This window comes from Cajanus cajan, chromosome 3 (genome assembly GCF_000230855.2).
Source record: "Cajanus cajan strain Asha chromosome 3, NIPB_CcT2T_4, whole genome shotgun sequence".
In the NCBI taxonomy this organism is placed as follows: domain Eukaryota; kingdom Viridiplantae; phylum Streptophyta; class Magnoliopsida; order Fabales; family Fabaceae; genus Cajanus; species Cajanus cajan.
Window position 1 is genome coordinate 19,919,296 of NC_138519.1, and position 16,149 is coordinate 19,935,444.

The 16,149-nt window shown below is 37.4% G+C and overlaps 1 protein-coding gene across 1 annotated transcript in view; it reads right to left on the reverse strand.

The window, feature by feature from the left end:
- Positions 1-13,097: 13,097 nt before the first annotated feature.
- Positions 13,098-16,149, reverse strand: part of LOC109800403 (uncharacterized) — a 29,796-nt gene continuing 26,744 nt past the window's right edge. The window contains exons 6-13 of the mRNA XM_083070646.1: positions 15,888-16,115; positions 15,514-15,755; positions 15,223-15,429; positions 15,063-15,155; positions 14,831-14,932; positions 14,533-14,748; positions 13,445-13,609; positions 13,098-13,361 (exon numbers count right to left, since the gene is read on the reverse strand). Coding sequence (XP_082926772.1) covers positions 13,296-13,361; positions 13,445-13,609; positions 14,533-14,748; positions 14,831-14,932; positions 15,063-15,155; positions 15,223-15,429; positions 15,514-15,755; positions 15,888-15,948 — 1,152 coding nt within the window. The 5' untranslated portion in view covers positions 15,949-16,115 and the 3' untranslated portion in view covers positions 13,098-13,295. The remainder of the gene's footprint in view (positions 13,362-13,444; positions 13,610-14,532; positions 14,749-14,830; positions 14,933-15,062; positions 15,156-15,222; positions 15,430-15,513; positions 15,756-15,887; positions 16,116-16,149) is intronic.

Consider the following 16,149-nt stretch of genomic DNA (forward strand, 5'->3'; position numbering starts at 1 on the left):
CCATGGTCTAGTCTAGCTTAACCCCTAGGTGGCCACGCCTATATAGCTTCAAAATTTCACTTGTATAACACTTTTGGCATTAATGAGAATTGAGTGTTCAGATTAGAGATCAGAATTCTCTCCTCCCAAAGGTCCTAAATCTCTTTGTGCAAAACCAATCTCTTATCACTTTTCCAAAGACAAGTGTGGCGGATTGAAGAGTGCTTATCCCTTCACCAAGAGTGGCGCATTCTTGAGAGGTTTCCCCACCATCTTAAGGTGGTCGTGAGGTTCCTCCCTCCATTGGAGCCTTACACAAGCATTGGAAGGATTCTAGGAGTACAAAGATCTAGGGAAAGACTTGAAGGAAGCTACATCAATCCGGCCTCCTCCAAAGTTCTTCCATCATTTGGTATCAAGAGCTAGGTCTCCAAGTAATCCGATTCCATTGCTTTCTTTCTTTTCTTTTGCATGTCTTGAATCATCTTGGTAGAGTCTTGTTGCTGTTCTCCTTGTCTTCTTTTTCCTTTTTGAGTCTTGGTATGTTCTTGGAGTGATTCTTGTGTCACATTTATAAATCTATAGAATTCACTCACATTGTCTTGCTTTTCTTGGTTCATTTTTGATAATTCTTGTGAATCGATCTTGGTATGTGCTGTAGGTACTCTTTGTTTGTCTTTCTATATGAATTAGGATTGTCTTTATTTTCTTTTGTGTCCCTACAAGTTTCGGTCTTAAAAGAAAATTCAAGAAAGAAACAAGAATGCATGCTTTTTCTTTTTGTAATCTACTAGTTTTGTCCTAGTTGTCATGTGTAGTTCTTGCTTGTCATTAAATCCGTGTAGTCCCTTTTTCTTTTTGAATCTTGAAATATTAATCTCTGAACTTGAGTTGTGTCATTGCTGGTTGCATGTTAAAATCATTCTTAGAGTGCTCACAAATTAATTCCTATGCATGTTATTAGACCTAACATGTTCTAGAGTCAATTTTTGTGAAATTCTTTGCTATTAGTTTCATAGCAATTGTTGACCAGCAATTCTTTTGTGTGTCTTGTGCTTGCTTTGATTAAAGAAAACAGAGAAAGAAGTGCCTAGAAAACATTCTTTAAGTGTGCTAAAAGAAGTGACAAAATGGAACAAAACTAGTACTAAAAAGTGCTGAAAATTTTGCCTAAGTGCACTTGGAATTTCTCCTCTTCTTTCTCTTCTTTTCTCCACCACTTGGAAACCTTTGAATTTGTGATTGGCCTCTGTTTAAAGTGCTTAACATTCTGTGCTTAAAGAAAGGAAAAGATTTCAAAAGGCAAAGAAAAAGAAAAAGAAAGCAAAAGAAAAGAAACTAGAAAAAAAAATTCAAGTTGAAAAATTAGCAATTTGTAGCACTTGGCCTATTGATTTTTGTGTGAATTTTTGTATGTGGTTTCCTCACTGTCCAGTGGCTGAAAAGAGTTTTAAAAATCATCTTAGCATTGCACAAATTTTGTTTTTGGTTTTTGTAATCAAATCTAGTGCCATTCTTAGGAAAATCTTTTGAGTGCTAGCTTTGAAATTAGTCTTAATTGTTGCTTTGTGTCTTTTTGGCTCTCTTTGTTTGTCTCATCAATTTCCATTAGAGTTTTGCCCTTCCCAAATTGTGCTTTTCAGTTTTACTTCTTTGGCCTCTTCCCTCTCTTGTTTTGCTTGCTAAGCTTGGTGAAGTTATAGGCCTTGTTCAAGTCATTACACTTGGAAGGAAGGTATAATTGAGGCAAGTGGTTGACCTCAAAGGAGTTTAGCCTTGAAGGAGGATTGAGGTACATAATTGCTGAGTGAAACACATTAAGAGAGGCTGACTTGTTTGCTCCTTGTGCAGCCAAAATTTGCTTTGAATTTGTAGGTGAAAATTGGTGGAAATTGGTGGCGGCCTTGGTGTAGATTGGTGGCGGTTTTGCTGTATCTTTGTGGCGGCCTTGGTGGAACCTTGTGGCTGTTTGTAAGACCTTGAAGAGGACTTGGTTCCAGCCAATTTGGGGCGTTTCCCTGGGGTTCAAAACTGCACCAAACTGTCCCAGCTGCCTTGGTGGAAGATAGGCCAAGAAGAACCATTGTTTTGTATTGACTATTTGAGTTGTAACTTCATAATTTTGTTGAATAGTTTTGTGTGATTTCTCTTGTATTCAACTTGCATTTAGGGGTGGCTGTTTGGACATTAAGTAAGCTCCACCACCTCCTAAATAGTCCTACTTAATTTCTATTAGCCTCGATTAGTGCTTGTGGAAGGGTCCCCAAAGGCTTTAAGTGCCACCTTGGGCTTCCACTAGGAACCGGCTAGATTTAGTTTTAGCTTTCATAAACCGGATTTCTAGGTTGGTGAAAGTGTCCCAAAAAGCCTTAGGTGCTACTTGGACTTTCACCTTAGGATAAGCGACTAGTATATGCTTTATTTGCTTTCATTTTAATTGTTTAGCTCCTAGGTTCGTTTAGAAGGCTTCTATTGCCTACTAGGGGTTTCGTGCACACACACACACTACTTTACTTGTCTTGTGTGGAACTTTGTTTTGTAAGAAAAGTACAAAGGGGTTTAGTAATTTCCACTTGAAGAGGCTTGGTTATTAAGTGGCTCCTTGTAGCTCACCTCCCTTGATAGTGCAACTTGTATACTTAGACCTCTAAGTACTTAGTACTACACCAAACAAGTTTTTGTGAAAACTTTTATCACTCACTTTGCAATTTTCAAAGACTTGTGAAAACCTTTTACCTTGCAAAAATGAGTGATCACTCTCATAATAGTAGTGTGCATGGTCATCACTCCCCTAAGAGCCATAAGAGTACTAAGGAAGAACTTAGGGAACTTAGGGAATACATTAGAAAAAAAGAACTAGAAAATGAAAAAAACAATGAAACAATTAGAGAGTTGTTAAATAAACTTGTTGTGGGTGAGACTAGCAAACCCCATGGCCATGAGGATCATGGACCTTCTAGGTCCAAAGGCTATCACTCACACACACATTCACTAACAAGTGAAGGGATGCATAGTAGTCATCATGATGATGGTTACTACCAAAGATCCCCTAGGCACCATAGGCCTAAGCATAAAACAACTCCTAAAGAACCTAGGTTTGACCTTCCTCCCTTCCATGGCAAGGATAGTGTGGATGACTATTTAGATTGGGAGATGAAGGTTGAACAACTCTTCACTTGCCACAATGTAGGTGAAGACCGAAAGGTTCCCATGGCTACTCTTAGCTTTCAAGGGTATGCCATGTATTGGTGGACTTCCCTAGTTAGAGAAAAACAAATTCATCATGAGCCTCCAATCCAATATTGGAATGAGCTAAGGAGTGCCTTGAGGAGAAGGCACATTCCTCCATACTTTGAGAGGGAGTTAATGGACAAGCTCCAAAGACTCCAACAAAGAAATTTGAGTGTTGAGGAATATAGGCAACAAATGGAGTTGCTTATGATGAGAGCGGGAATTAGGGAGGAAGAAAGAACCACCATAGCTAGGTTTCAAAGTGGCTTAAACCTAGAGATTAGGGATAAAGTTGAGCTATTGCCCTATAGAGACTTAAATGAACTAGTTCAACTTTGTGTGAGGGTAGAACAACAATTAAAAAGAAAACCTAGTTTTAGGAAGGAAACTACCCCCTACCCTAAGAAAGACTTCAAGAAGGAGGGTACCCCCTCCTATTCAAAGGATAAGTCACTAGAAGAGAAACCTAAGGAAAGACCTTCCCATGATACTAGGACTAGCTCCATAAAATGTTTTAAGTGCTTAGGAAGGGGACACATAGCTTCCCAATGCCCTACAAAAAAAACCATGATCATTAGGGGCAATGAGATCCTAAGTGAGGAGAGCACTTCATCTTCTTCATCCTCCTCAAGTGAAGAAGACGAAAGCCATAGTTCTAGTGAGGAAGCACCATGTGAAGGTGACCTATTGGTTGTCCAAAGGTTACTTACCAACCAACCCAATGATCAAGACCAATCACAAAGAGAGAACCTTTTCCATTCTAGATGCAAAATTTTTAAGAAAACTTGTTCTCTCATTGTTGATAGTGGATCTTGTAATAACTTTGTAAGCCAAAGGTTGGTTGATAAGCTTAACCTAACTACTATAGCCCATCCTAAATCTTATAAACTTCAATGGCTTAATGAGGCTGGACCTATAGAAGTCAAAGATCAAGTAAATGTGCCCTTTTCCATTGGGAAGTACAAAGATGAAATTTTATGTGATATCATTCCCATGGATGCAAGTCATATTTTACTTGGTAGACCGTGGCAACATGATAGACAAGCCATCCATGATGGTGTCACCAATAAGATCCGCCTAGTCCATCTAGGTAAAAAGCATACCTTGATCCCTCTTACACCTTCCCAAGTGTTAGAAGATCAAGTATTTATGAAATCAAAAAAAAGAAAAGAGGAGAAAAAGAAGGTTCTAGAGTTGGAGGGTAGTGTCTCCTCCAAGGAAATTGTTCCTAGAAGTCAATTTTTAATAAAACATCCTATCAAGAAATGTCTTCTAGTTGAACAACCTCTTCACCTTCTTAAAACTAAAAAGACACTACTCTTGGAAAAGAGTAAGGAGGATAGTGTCTCCTCCAAAAATCTTATGCAAAAGGAAAGTCACTTTTTAATTCAAAATAATTGTAAAAAGACTTTTCTTCTTCATAAAGAATTTAGCTCTTTTTCTACTGCTGCCACAACCTTAGAGCTTAAGATCCACCACCTAAATATTTTTGAAAATAATGGATCTCAAGTTCTTAGTCTTGTGAAGAAGAAGTGGACTTCACCTAGTTCTACTTCTTATGCTACTACTTTGGTGGTGCCCAAAGTAGACGGCCATTGTCTATTTAGGACCTCTCCTACTTTAGTTGTTCTAATAAAGCACCCAACCTTTGGTTTATATTGTTTATCAGATACATCTCATGGTGTCTTATTTTCTACTTTTGATCTTAAGGGAAGTTCAAACTTCTTTGAACTTAATTTTACTACTTCCCTTCAAGACCAAATTAGATTCTATGACTTTTCTAAACTCTTTACACCCTCTTCCTTGATGTATCTAACATATAATATGATCAAGGGTTGTCTAGGTAGTTTCCTTATTATATTCACTTTATTTTCTTGTAGAAGCCTAGGTTACTACATAGGGTACTTTAGGCAAGATATCTTGGTATATAGGACTACTTCATTAGTTTGTTATAGTTTTAGCACTTTAACATTTTTAGGATTTAGTTTTACACTCAGACTACACTATAGTGAGGATCCTATTCTTATAGAACCCATCCTTCCTAGTCTAAGGACCCTTGCTAGGACTATAGAAGGAATTCCTCATAGGGTGCACTTTCCACATATGTTATATGAATATGTCATCCCTAATGCTTTATTTCTTATTTTCATTGTAGGTGATGCTATCTTTGTGGAAGGACCACTGGATTTGAGGACAAATCCTTTCGAAGGGGGAGGGTATGATGGAAATCTAATCCCCAAGGATCCCTTTGGAAGAAGTAAGACCAAGAAGGGTGAAGGGTGATCCAAGGATGCTCACACATGAAGACCATTAGGCCTCTAACTAGGTCTATGGTTAGGGGGCTAGAGGAGGCTTCTATAGAGGAGGGAATACTAACATGGATGATGAAGAGGTAGATCTGAGGACAGATCCTTCCCAAGAAGGAGGGTATGATGGAGGACCATCCAAGGAAGAGGAATACATGAAGGCCATTGGACCTTTGACAAGGTCCATGGTAAGGAAGCTAGAAGAGACATCTAAGGAGGAGGTGCTTCTTAGACCCTTACTCACCATGAGCATTGTGTACTTTTCTCCTTAGTAGTATCTTGAGTAGTTCCATTGTATATATTGTATATAGTAGACTTTGTATAGGATTGTTTTGCCTTTGTATTTTGGAGGCACCTTTTTCTTTTTAGAGGTAGGCATAGGAGTGGCATTAGAAGACTAAAGTGTGCTCCTAGCATTTTAGCCAAATGTGGCCTTAGGATAAAGGTTTTACATATTGGACTCATTTAACTCCTAATTTTTCATAGATTTGATTTAGCTAGGTACCATTCACATTGAATGAACCTAACTAAACCAAATGAACCATTTTCAAACCGGGTGGAGTTAAATGGAACCAATCAAAACCGTCCACATCTTTGTGTTCACACCTTGTGTTCACATTGGTGCACACTTGGCCAAATGCTTGGACCTCCTTTCTCTCCTACACAAGGGCGGTTTAGGAAGGCTCAACCATGGTTCTTAGTGAACCATGGTCTAGTCTTTTCTTGCTCCCTAAGTTGGACGGACCCAACCATGGTTCCTAGTGAACCATGGTCTAGTCTAGCTTAACCCCTAGGTGGCCACGCCTATATAGCTTCAAAATTTCACTTGTATAACACTTTTGGCATTAATGAGAATTGAGTGTTCAGATTAGAGATCAGAATTCTCTCCTCCCAAAGGTCCTAAATCTCTTTGTGCAAAACCAATCTCTTATCACTTTTCCAAAGACAAGTGTGGCGGATTGAAGAGTGCTTATCCCTTCACCAAGAGTGGCGCATTCTTGAGAGGTTTCCCCACCATCTTAAGGTGGCTGTGAGGTTCCTCCCTCCATTGGAGCCTTACACAAGCATTGGGTTTCCTGCCGAGTCCCCTTTTTGGGTTTCCCCACCATCTTTTTGCTCTTATTTTGCATAGTCCCCTTTTTGGGTTTCCTGCCGAGCTTATTATCTTTAGGATTTCTTTATCCATGATGGCACTTATTGAGGCCAAGAAAAGGTGCTCCAAGTTGACACACACACTTCCACATAAAAATGATGTGGGTTTATTATTATTAAGATGATTTTAACCTCATTCATGTTTATTCAAACAGGGTTAAAATAATGTGGTCTAGAATTTTATTGCAAGCGAGAAAAGAAGCAATAAAGAATTAATGAAGAATGATTTTATTATAATCATAATGGAAACATGTGCCCTATCGAGGCTCGGGGGTCGGGCTGTCCCCGAGGAGTGATCTCTAATAGTCACTGAGTCTATACATCCCTATCGGAAGGAGAAAAACATTTTGACGACGACGACCGGCCTTGACGCTTGTGAACCGGCCTTCCTAAAGATCTGGCTTAAAGAACGTCGAGAAGGATCTTGATTCCTCTTCGTTCTTTGATCTTTAACAGGGTTGTATCCTAACCCTTGTTTTCCCGGATTGTCCTTGATAATGGGTAGCTCCGGGATTCCTTGGGAGTCCTTGCCTAATCCTTGTCCTGGCAAGTATCCGTTCTTTGTGAGCATATGAGCTACCTTCTTCATTTCTCGGGGAAACGTTTCAACATTGGCAATTTCCAATGCTTGGAAGGCGGTTTCCAAAGCTTCCTCTGCTGCATCCACATAAGGTATGGTGGATGGCTTGCTGATGAGTATGTGATCTTCAGCTTGCACGGTCACCAGCTTGTCACCCACTGTGAATTTGACTTTCTGGTGGAACGTAGAGGGAGCAGCTTTCGCATCATGAATCCAAGGTCGGCCGAGGAGACAGCTGTATGCGGGAGTGATGTCCATCACTTGGAATTCGACATCGAAGATAGTGGGTCCGATTTGGATTGGAAGATTGATCTCTCCCACCACTTCTCTTTTAGATCCATCGAAGGTTCGAACGATCATGTTGCTCGGGTGCATTTGGATTCCCTTGATTGCCACTTGCTCGAGCGCTCTTTTTGGCATTACGTTCAAGGAAGATCCATTATCTACCAAGACTTTAGCGATGTGATACTCCTTGCACTTTATAGAGATGTGCAAGGGCTTGTTGTGGTTTGATCCCTCGGCGGGGATTTCTTCATCGATGAAGGTGAGGTGATCATTAGCCTTGATGTGACTAACAATCCCCTCAAACTCGTCTTGGGAGATAGTGTGCGACACGTATGCCTCGTTCAAGACTTTCAACAGAGCTTGCCGATGCGGTTCGGAGCATAGGATCAACGACAACAGCGTAATCTTTGCTGGCATCCTATGAAGTTGATCCACGATGGAGTACTCGCTCTGTCGGATAAATTTTAACAGCTTGTCAGTCTCCTCCTCGGATTCTTTTTCCTCGGTTTTCTTTTCTTCTTTTTCTTTATTCTTGGGGGCTTTGTTATGAAGATCATCGGGAGTGTAGATCCTACCACTCCTAGTCATGCCCCCAAGTCCAGCGATGTTGGAGATATCGCTGTCGGCAGAAGAGTGGATGTCGTATATCCACGGCACAGCCTTATTTGATTTGTACGGGAAAGGCCTTGGAACTGTGATCCTTAATGGTGTTGGACCTTCCCCTTTGTTTGTCTTGATTACCAACAACGGAGTTGACGTGTGCTCGCTTGGCGCGGTTGTTGGCTTACACTTGATAACGAACGGCGTGTGATCCATTCTTTGAATATACGCATCGATTATTTCTTTCTTTTTATTAATGTTTATTGATGAATTACTAGGAGGGATGTATGAAATGTAAATCTAGATCCCTCCATGATCTTTGATAAGAATGCATGATATGAGATGATGACGTTGAATATGCATGCATTGTGTTTATTCAACTAAGCATTATCATGTTTTTAGGATGTCCCTAAGATGATGCATGATATTGCTTGGTTTGGATAAATAACCCTTTTTTCTTTTTTTGGGTATTTTTATTTATTATATTTTTTTGTATTTTTGGGTGAAAAGGGAAACTACCTATATGAATGTGATGAAGGTAGATGTTAACACCGTATAATGGAAGATTCTTATTCCTATTTATTCTTATTTTTAAAAGAATAGGAATGTTGTATGTTTAAAGAAATGCAATGTATGCTCAAACAATTTCACATAAACAATGCACAAACAATTCACTCATCCACGAACAGTCACGAGCGAATCACGAGGTAGGGGTATCCTGCAGAAATGGTGCATATTCAAGGTGGTTCTAACTGTTCTCACCAGTCCAAGGCCCCCAAGGTGCCCCCATTATAGGGACCCAATTCCTCTCATCGTAGGTCGATGGAAAGCTCCAACGCACCGTCGGACTCAAGTTCATGGTTATCACCTTGAGTGATGTTTTCCGACAACGGTCTACGGGCACCTATAGACCCATTCGACAACCGGCCGTACTAACATCCACTCCCTATGGTTAATCACTCATGCCCCCGGGTATAGAGGGAACTGTTGTGTGCAAAGGTTTGTGTGCAGTTTGTATTTCAAACAATTGCGGAATTTAAAAATACAACAGTTATTAAAGCCAAATAGATAAACATGTTATCATACAGGTGAGGGGTAATAAAGTAATTTTAACTATTATTTGTTAAAAATAATCTGTCACTAAATGGGACTGACTCTCGAGGCTTCCCCAGTGGAGTCGCCATCTGTCGCCACCGGCCCGAAACGGGCTTTCGGCATTCGCGAATGATGGTTGGACTCGTTTATTTGTTTAAAGTATGGATTGCTAGAATGACTTATTCTCAAACTGAGACCTCGTCAAACGAGCAATTTTATTAAAATGGTTCACCAATCCATATTAATCCCAAGCGGGACCCTCCATGGATTAGTGGTTTTCGCAAAAGGAGGGTTCTTTGGAGTCGCCACCAATGTTTTACTCAAAACATTGGAAAAAGGGATAAGGCAATCGATTCAAAAATCGACTTCGGCCATTACAACCAGAGTCGGGTAAGGGAGTCGGTTACGCGTGGGGAAGGTGTTAGCACCCCACAGCGCCCCTTTCGGGTTCCCTATGACAGATTATTTCTAAAATAACAGTGTAGAATTACTAAATTACCCCTATTTATTCTAAGCAATTATAAATTAACTATCTACATGATGACAGTTAAATATGCACACAGAAAGCAGTAAAAGGAAGGATTTTGAAGAAGAAACCTTTGAAGCGTGCTTTTATATATTTCGTAAAACTGGGAAGCTTTTTGGCGTTCCCTCGCTCTACAAGCCCGCTCGCTCCCTCCTATAAAATTTTGACTATGGAAATCCGGAGGATTTCCCTTCGACTAGGTTCGATCCTCAAGCAAAATGGCTCGGGGCTCAAGAACTTCGTCGGATCAACTCTCCGAGTGATTTCTAGGGCAGAACACTGCTCAAAAACCCCAGAATACTCAAGGAGAGGGTTGAAACTATGTTCCAAAGTGTTGAATGACGTCCAATTGACGTCATATTTATAGGGAACAGGCCCAATACGGGCTACAGAATCAATACGGCCGTATTGAAATTTTTGAACTTCAATACGGCCGTATTGAGTTCAATACGGCTGTATTGAAGTTCAGAAATTTCAATACGGCCGTATTGAGTTCACTGCGGCTGTATTGAAGCTTCAATACGGCCGTATTCATTTCAGTACGGCCGTATTGAAGTTCAGAAACTTCAATACGGCCGTATTGAGTTCAGTGCGACCGTATTGAAGCTTCAATACGGCCGTATTAAGTTCAGTACGGCCGTATTGGGCTTCATTCCCTCCACTTCCTTATTTTAAGCTATTCTAAGACCTCTAGACCTACAGAGAACCCTCCTAGGGCCTTCCAGGAGTCCTTCTGGCTGATCTTCCTTCAGTCTTCGAGAGTCTTCAAGCTTTATTTTCGACCCGGACAATTTTAGGGGTCTACACACATGAGTGCTTTCGTGCTTTGGAGTTCAGCACAAATCTTTGCTTTTGCTCTTCACTCCATTATGCTTTGGGTATTTCTCTACTAGCTTGATCTAGTGGGATGTAGTTTCCTTGCTCAATAATGTCCAACATGTCTATATGACATGCATCAAAGAATGCAATCATTCTTTGTTTCCAATAGTCATATTTTATCCCTTTGAAGAGGGATGGGTGGTTCACGGCTTGTCCTTCATTTTTCATGATCGTTACCCCTGCAGTGTTAGATGCTCAACCCAAAGGGTCAAGCTCTGATACCAACTGAAGTTAGCGGAAATACACACAGAAAGGGGGTTGAATGTGTGTGTTTGTTTGAAGGAAGATTTTTTTAAAATCGTTTTGTAAAGATGCTCCTTTTACTTTTAATAAAAAAAATATTCAAGCTATGTTGAAAACTTTTGCAGGCTAGTCTGACTAGAAAGATTTTTGCGTCCCATAGAACTGATTGTCTACTTCAAGAAACAAGTTAAGTAAATTAGTTTTCTGTCTGAAAGGTTTTATCGTCCAAATAAAAAATGTTTCTTCGAAAATGGTGAACAAGTGTGTTTTCATCTAACAATTTGTTGAAATGAAAGTAGATGAAACACGAAGTTTTTAGACAAGTAGTGTCTGAAAAATAGAAAGAGGTATGCACGGATTTTTATACTAGTTCACTCAATCTGAGCTACGTCCAATCTCCTTCAACTGAAGGGTTCCACTAATCATAGAGGATTACAAGTATTCTCCACCACTTCTGGCTTGTCAACCTCACTTGTCGACGCTAGTATTCTTAACCATTTCTGGTTCTCTAAGTATTCTTGACCACTTCTGGCCCGCTAGCTTCACTCACTAGCGCTAGTATTCTCAAACCACTTCTGGTTCTCCAAGTACTCTTTCTACTAACCTCTTCAGGCTTTACAACAAATGAAGGTGTTTAGTGAGTTTGTAACTCTCATAGAGAGGATAGGATAATTTCTACATTCACTAAGGTGCGTAACCTTAGTTTTATAGGAATAAGTATCTAAGTGTTTGTTTACTCTCGTAGAGAGGATAAACTATTAACAACATTCACTAAGATAAACTATCTTAGTTTTTACACAGATATACAGGAAATGCTTTGAGAAGAAATGTAGCTTATGCTCTTTCGCTTTCTTTTTCTTATTGCACATTTTCTCTACTTCTCTGTTCTTTTCTTTTCTTCTTTGCCTTGATAATTATAGCTAGTTGATAAATCTTCCCATTGTTTGAATTCAAATTTTACTGTTAGAGCATAGCTTCAAGTCTTTGTAAATGGAGGCTTGTTCATGGCTATGTAAATATTTTCATTTAATGCATTTAGTCTTGCATTAAATGTTTGCTTGTATTTGTGAAGTCCTTCTGTGTAGTTGATTACTTCAATGTTTGACTTCAATCATGATCTAGGCATATTTGTACTTTTCTCATTAGTTTAGCTGCTGAGGTGCTATCTTTTTCTGAAAAGTAGGTGTCCTTTCTCTAACACACACAACTTTGACTTGTGAATCCACGCTTGCCTATTTTTCTTCTTTCTGTATTCAGGTTTGATGTCCTTTTGTGTTTCTTGTATGATTTCACTCAATGTGATTAGTGGACTTCATATGTGCTTCATTATTTTTCGATTGCGTTTGGATACATGATTCTTCGTCTAGTCTTGACTACCGTTTACGTCTGATTATGAAAGTGATGACTTCGTCTGCTTATTCGTTAGGCTCTATCTCACTACAAAAAAAAATGGATTTAGTGGAGGTTAATTTTGGATTTACCTGGGGTTAAAACCCCCGTTAATGACGTTACCCGCGGTTGCACTTTCCGCAGCCAAATTGATCGTCGGTAACGTGTTACCAGCGGTTTTAGTGAACCCTGGGTAAATTCACACGTTCCCGGCGATTTTGTAACCCCGATTAATTACCAGAGGTTTTAAAACTCCAGTTAATTATCAGAGGTTTTTAAACCCTGGTTAGTTACCCAAGGTTTTAAAATCGCAATTAATTACCAGCAGTTTTAAAAACCCCGGTTAATTGCTAGCCATTTCAAATTCCCAAATGATTGCCTGGGGTTTTAAAACCCCAGTTAATTTCTCGTAGTAAACCTTATTAGATGATTTTCTATTAAATAATAAAGATCAATAATCTTAACATGGTGTTGCACTTGTTTGTAGTTTTTAACTCCCAATAATTGTTAAAGGTTAATTACTATAAAATATTTGTGAAATGAGTTATTTAACCTCATCATTATCATTTTTATTTTAACATTTATTTCTTAATCTTGTAAGTCGATAAATTTTTGAACCACTATTATTCTCAAATTATTGTTTTTATTTGTTGTGTATACATGTATACACACACTCACACACACACACACACACACACACACACACATATATATATATATAATACTAGTTTTTAGAAGACCTTAGTTTTCTTAATAAAGCATGTAAATCAAGTCAAAAATGAATTTGCAAGTTATAAATATAAACTAAATTTATATTTATACCATAACGTACTGAGTCTATAAAATAAGAAACTTAAAATTAACACAATGTAGCATAGTAGTAATAAGGGGGTATTCTCATGAAGTCACTCCTAAAAGAAGAAAAGTTGAAACAACATATATATTACTCAAAATAAACTAGCACGAAGTTTTTATCTTCTAAAAATGAAGCACAAATCAACTACAAATTAATTAATGTGCTTTTAAGCTATCACCCACGCCCCACTTCATGTTGAAAATTTGTTTCATTTGTTGGCACACTTCCTTGATCAGAAACCTACAATATAAGCATAAATCATAATTAGAAACACAAAATATACAATATTAGATATTAAAAAAGTTTTTATTTTGAAACACTACCGGTGAATTATTGAACATAGACGAGTCAAAAGGTAATTGGCCTTGATAGTTTTGAGCAAAAAAGTTCATCATTGCCTCAAATCTTTTATCTCGTTCTTCAAATTTTTTATTTTGTTCGATCAATGTTCTATTTTGTTCATCCAATTGTGATTTCAACGCAGTCACCTGTATTGAAATACCACTTTAAATAAATTAGTCTAACCTGCACAAAGAGATTAGTAACATTTTTAATTGGTCTTAATTATTCAATATAATACTAGAATGATTCAATTAAGTCAACATTAACCTTACCTCACCTTGTTATAATTAATACACCAAATTAAACAAACTCAACCATTTTTTATCCACTAGGAAGTGATTCAAAGTATAGAACAAGAACAAACATCATTACTAGACTTGGAAAAAGCTCCATGGATGCTTAATTTAGGGAATTTTGGAAATTCAACTGAATGTGGTTATCTATAGTTTATATGGAAAAATAAGCAACAAATATCTTAAAGGGGTCTTAAAAACAAAAAAATAAGCATTTCATTCCTTTCCGTCTTAACTCAACCAAATATTTCACAAGTTTAGCAGTTAAGTGGTTTTAAGATGAGTTCAACTTATGGAGTTCTAGGTTCATACTACACAAGACTCACCAGCAAAGCAACAATGAAAAAATAATAAAAGATAGAAAGACAATGTGTTGTGACTTAACGGAACATATGTACTCACTAGTTACTACACACATAACATGAACACGAGTTAACTCAATTGAGTCAGAATAAAATAAAATAACGAAGGTCAAAACTATTTTAATTCTATGCAACTACATCATCACAAATCATTACACTCATACACTTATTAATTTAAGATAATTTAGCCACCCTAAACATTAATTAGATAAGCTAACCAACAACCACCTACTTAAGCTAAACTCTAAAAAAACATGCAGAAAAATAGAAATACCATCAACCACGTAGTTAAGTTAACCAACAATTGATAATAATACTAAATACTAATTAGAGAATAAAATCCACAAGACTATTCAGATCCAATTAATGTAAATATCACTAAATCATTACATAAAAAATGTGAACCACAATAACCTGATTTTTCAATTCTCTGTAAGAAGGAGAAGATGAAGACACCCCACTATATGAATGCCTAGTGTACCCAAATACGCGAGAGGGGCAAGGTCCCAATCCCATTCCTCGAACACGCCCACAATGTTCTTGACTTCCTAGTGCGTGAGCTAGAGAATCTTGAGTTGATATGTCTTGTGAAAGAGATGATGTATTTGATTCATATGCTTGAATTTTTTCCTATAAACAACAAACGAAATAGCCAATTAAGGTAAAAATAAAATTGGTTGTGCACTATAATATTTATCAAATGTATACTTACACTAATTTCTTTTGCTTCAACATTCACAAAATCTCCATTAGCATGCTTATGTGTTGCTATCCATACTTCTCCCCTACTAACTTTGCGACCGAATTCTTGTTCCTATAAGAAAATTAAAAACAAAATGTATATATATATATATATATATATATATATATATATATATATATATGAAGTGTATACGTCATAACCAAAGCATAATTAATTTTTTTTATTGAAAGTGTTAGATTACCATCTCATCTTTCTTGCGTGCAATACTCTTGGATCCACCAGTGTGATGAAGTGTTTGTCTCTTTCTATTATCTTTATTTTTTTCAGAAATTTCCTAACAATTAAAAGATGAATTAAGTCCAAGTACATAAATATTAATAAAAAAAGTTATAATTTATTACCTTTGTTCTTGAATTTAAACGATAGTCAACAAAAGAAGCCCAATGGTCTCTATTTACTCCTTCTGGACCCATTGCAATTAATTCATCTCTATTACGTGTTCCATCATTCCTTTGTTTCCATAATTGTTGTCTATACTCACTCCATTTTGTGTTAAGTGACTTAAAGATATATTTTATGTGAGCATCAGAGTCAACTTCAAATTTAGCCTTCAAATTATTGTACAACTAAAGTTAATAATAATTTTAAATTAATTGAAATTGTAAAATAGATAACATGCACACATCACTTACTTGAATGGTGTTCATAAGTACATCTTCTTTGTAATCTCTAGGAATCTTCCTCCAACTTTGATAGCTAATAGGAAATGCATTGACATTTCTCGCAACACGACCTAGAAACCTATTCAACAATGCTCCAGCATTGTCAATGGGTTGGTCCTCAGTATTCCAATTCACAACAATCCTTTCAGTTGTAGATAAAAACCAAACATCATTGACTGTTAATTGTTTTTTACATTTCGTGCCCTGATCATCTGTCCAAGTATCACATATATTATGAGGTAATGGAAAACAAATATTTTATAAGATGGAAAACTACTCATAAAAAGTCTAAAAGAAAAATAAAACTTAAGTAATTAGCAAAATATTACTAAATTCAAACTTACCAATCACATCAACAAGCCATGACCTTTTACGTGAAACATGCTTTGATTGTTTTGTTTGCATCTCAATTTCTTCCTCTTCACTTTCAGATTGTATCTCTGGTGTAGCTTCATGTGCAGAATCATGTGTAGGCTGAATATTAAATTGAGATGAAAATTGAGGTTGAATATTCAGTTGATCAAGTGCAGAGTTAGACTTGCTGGTGGAAAATAACCTCTTCTTTAGTGTTCCTAAAAGTTAAAAACAAGTCAAATAATAAATATA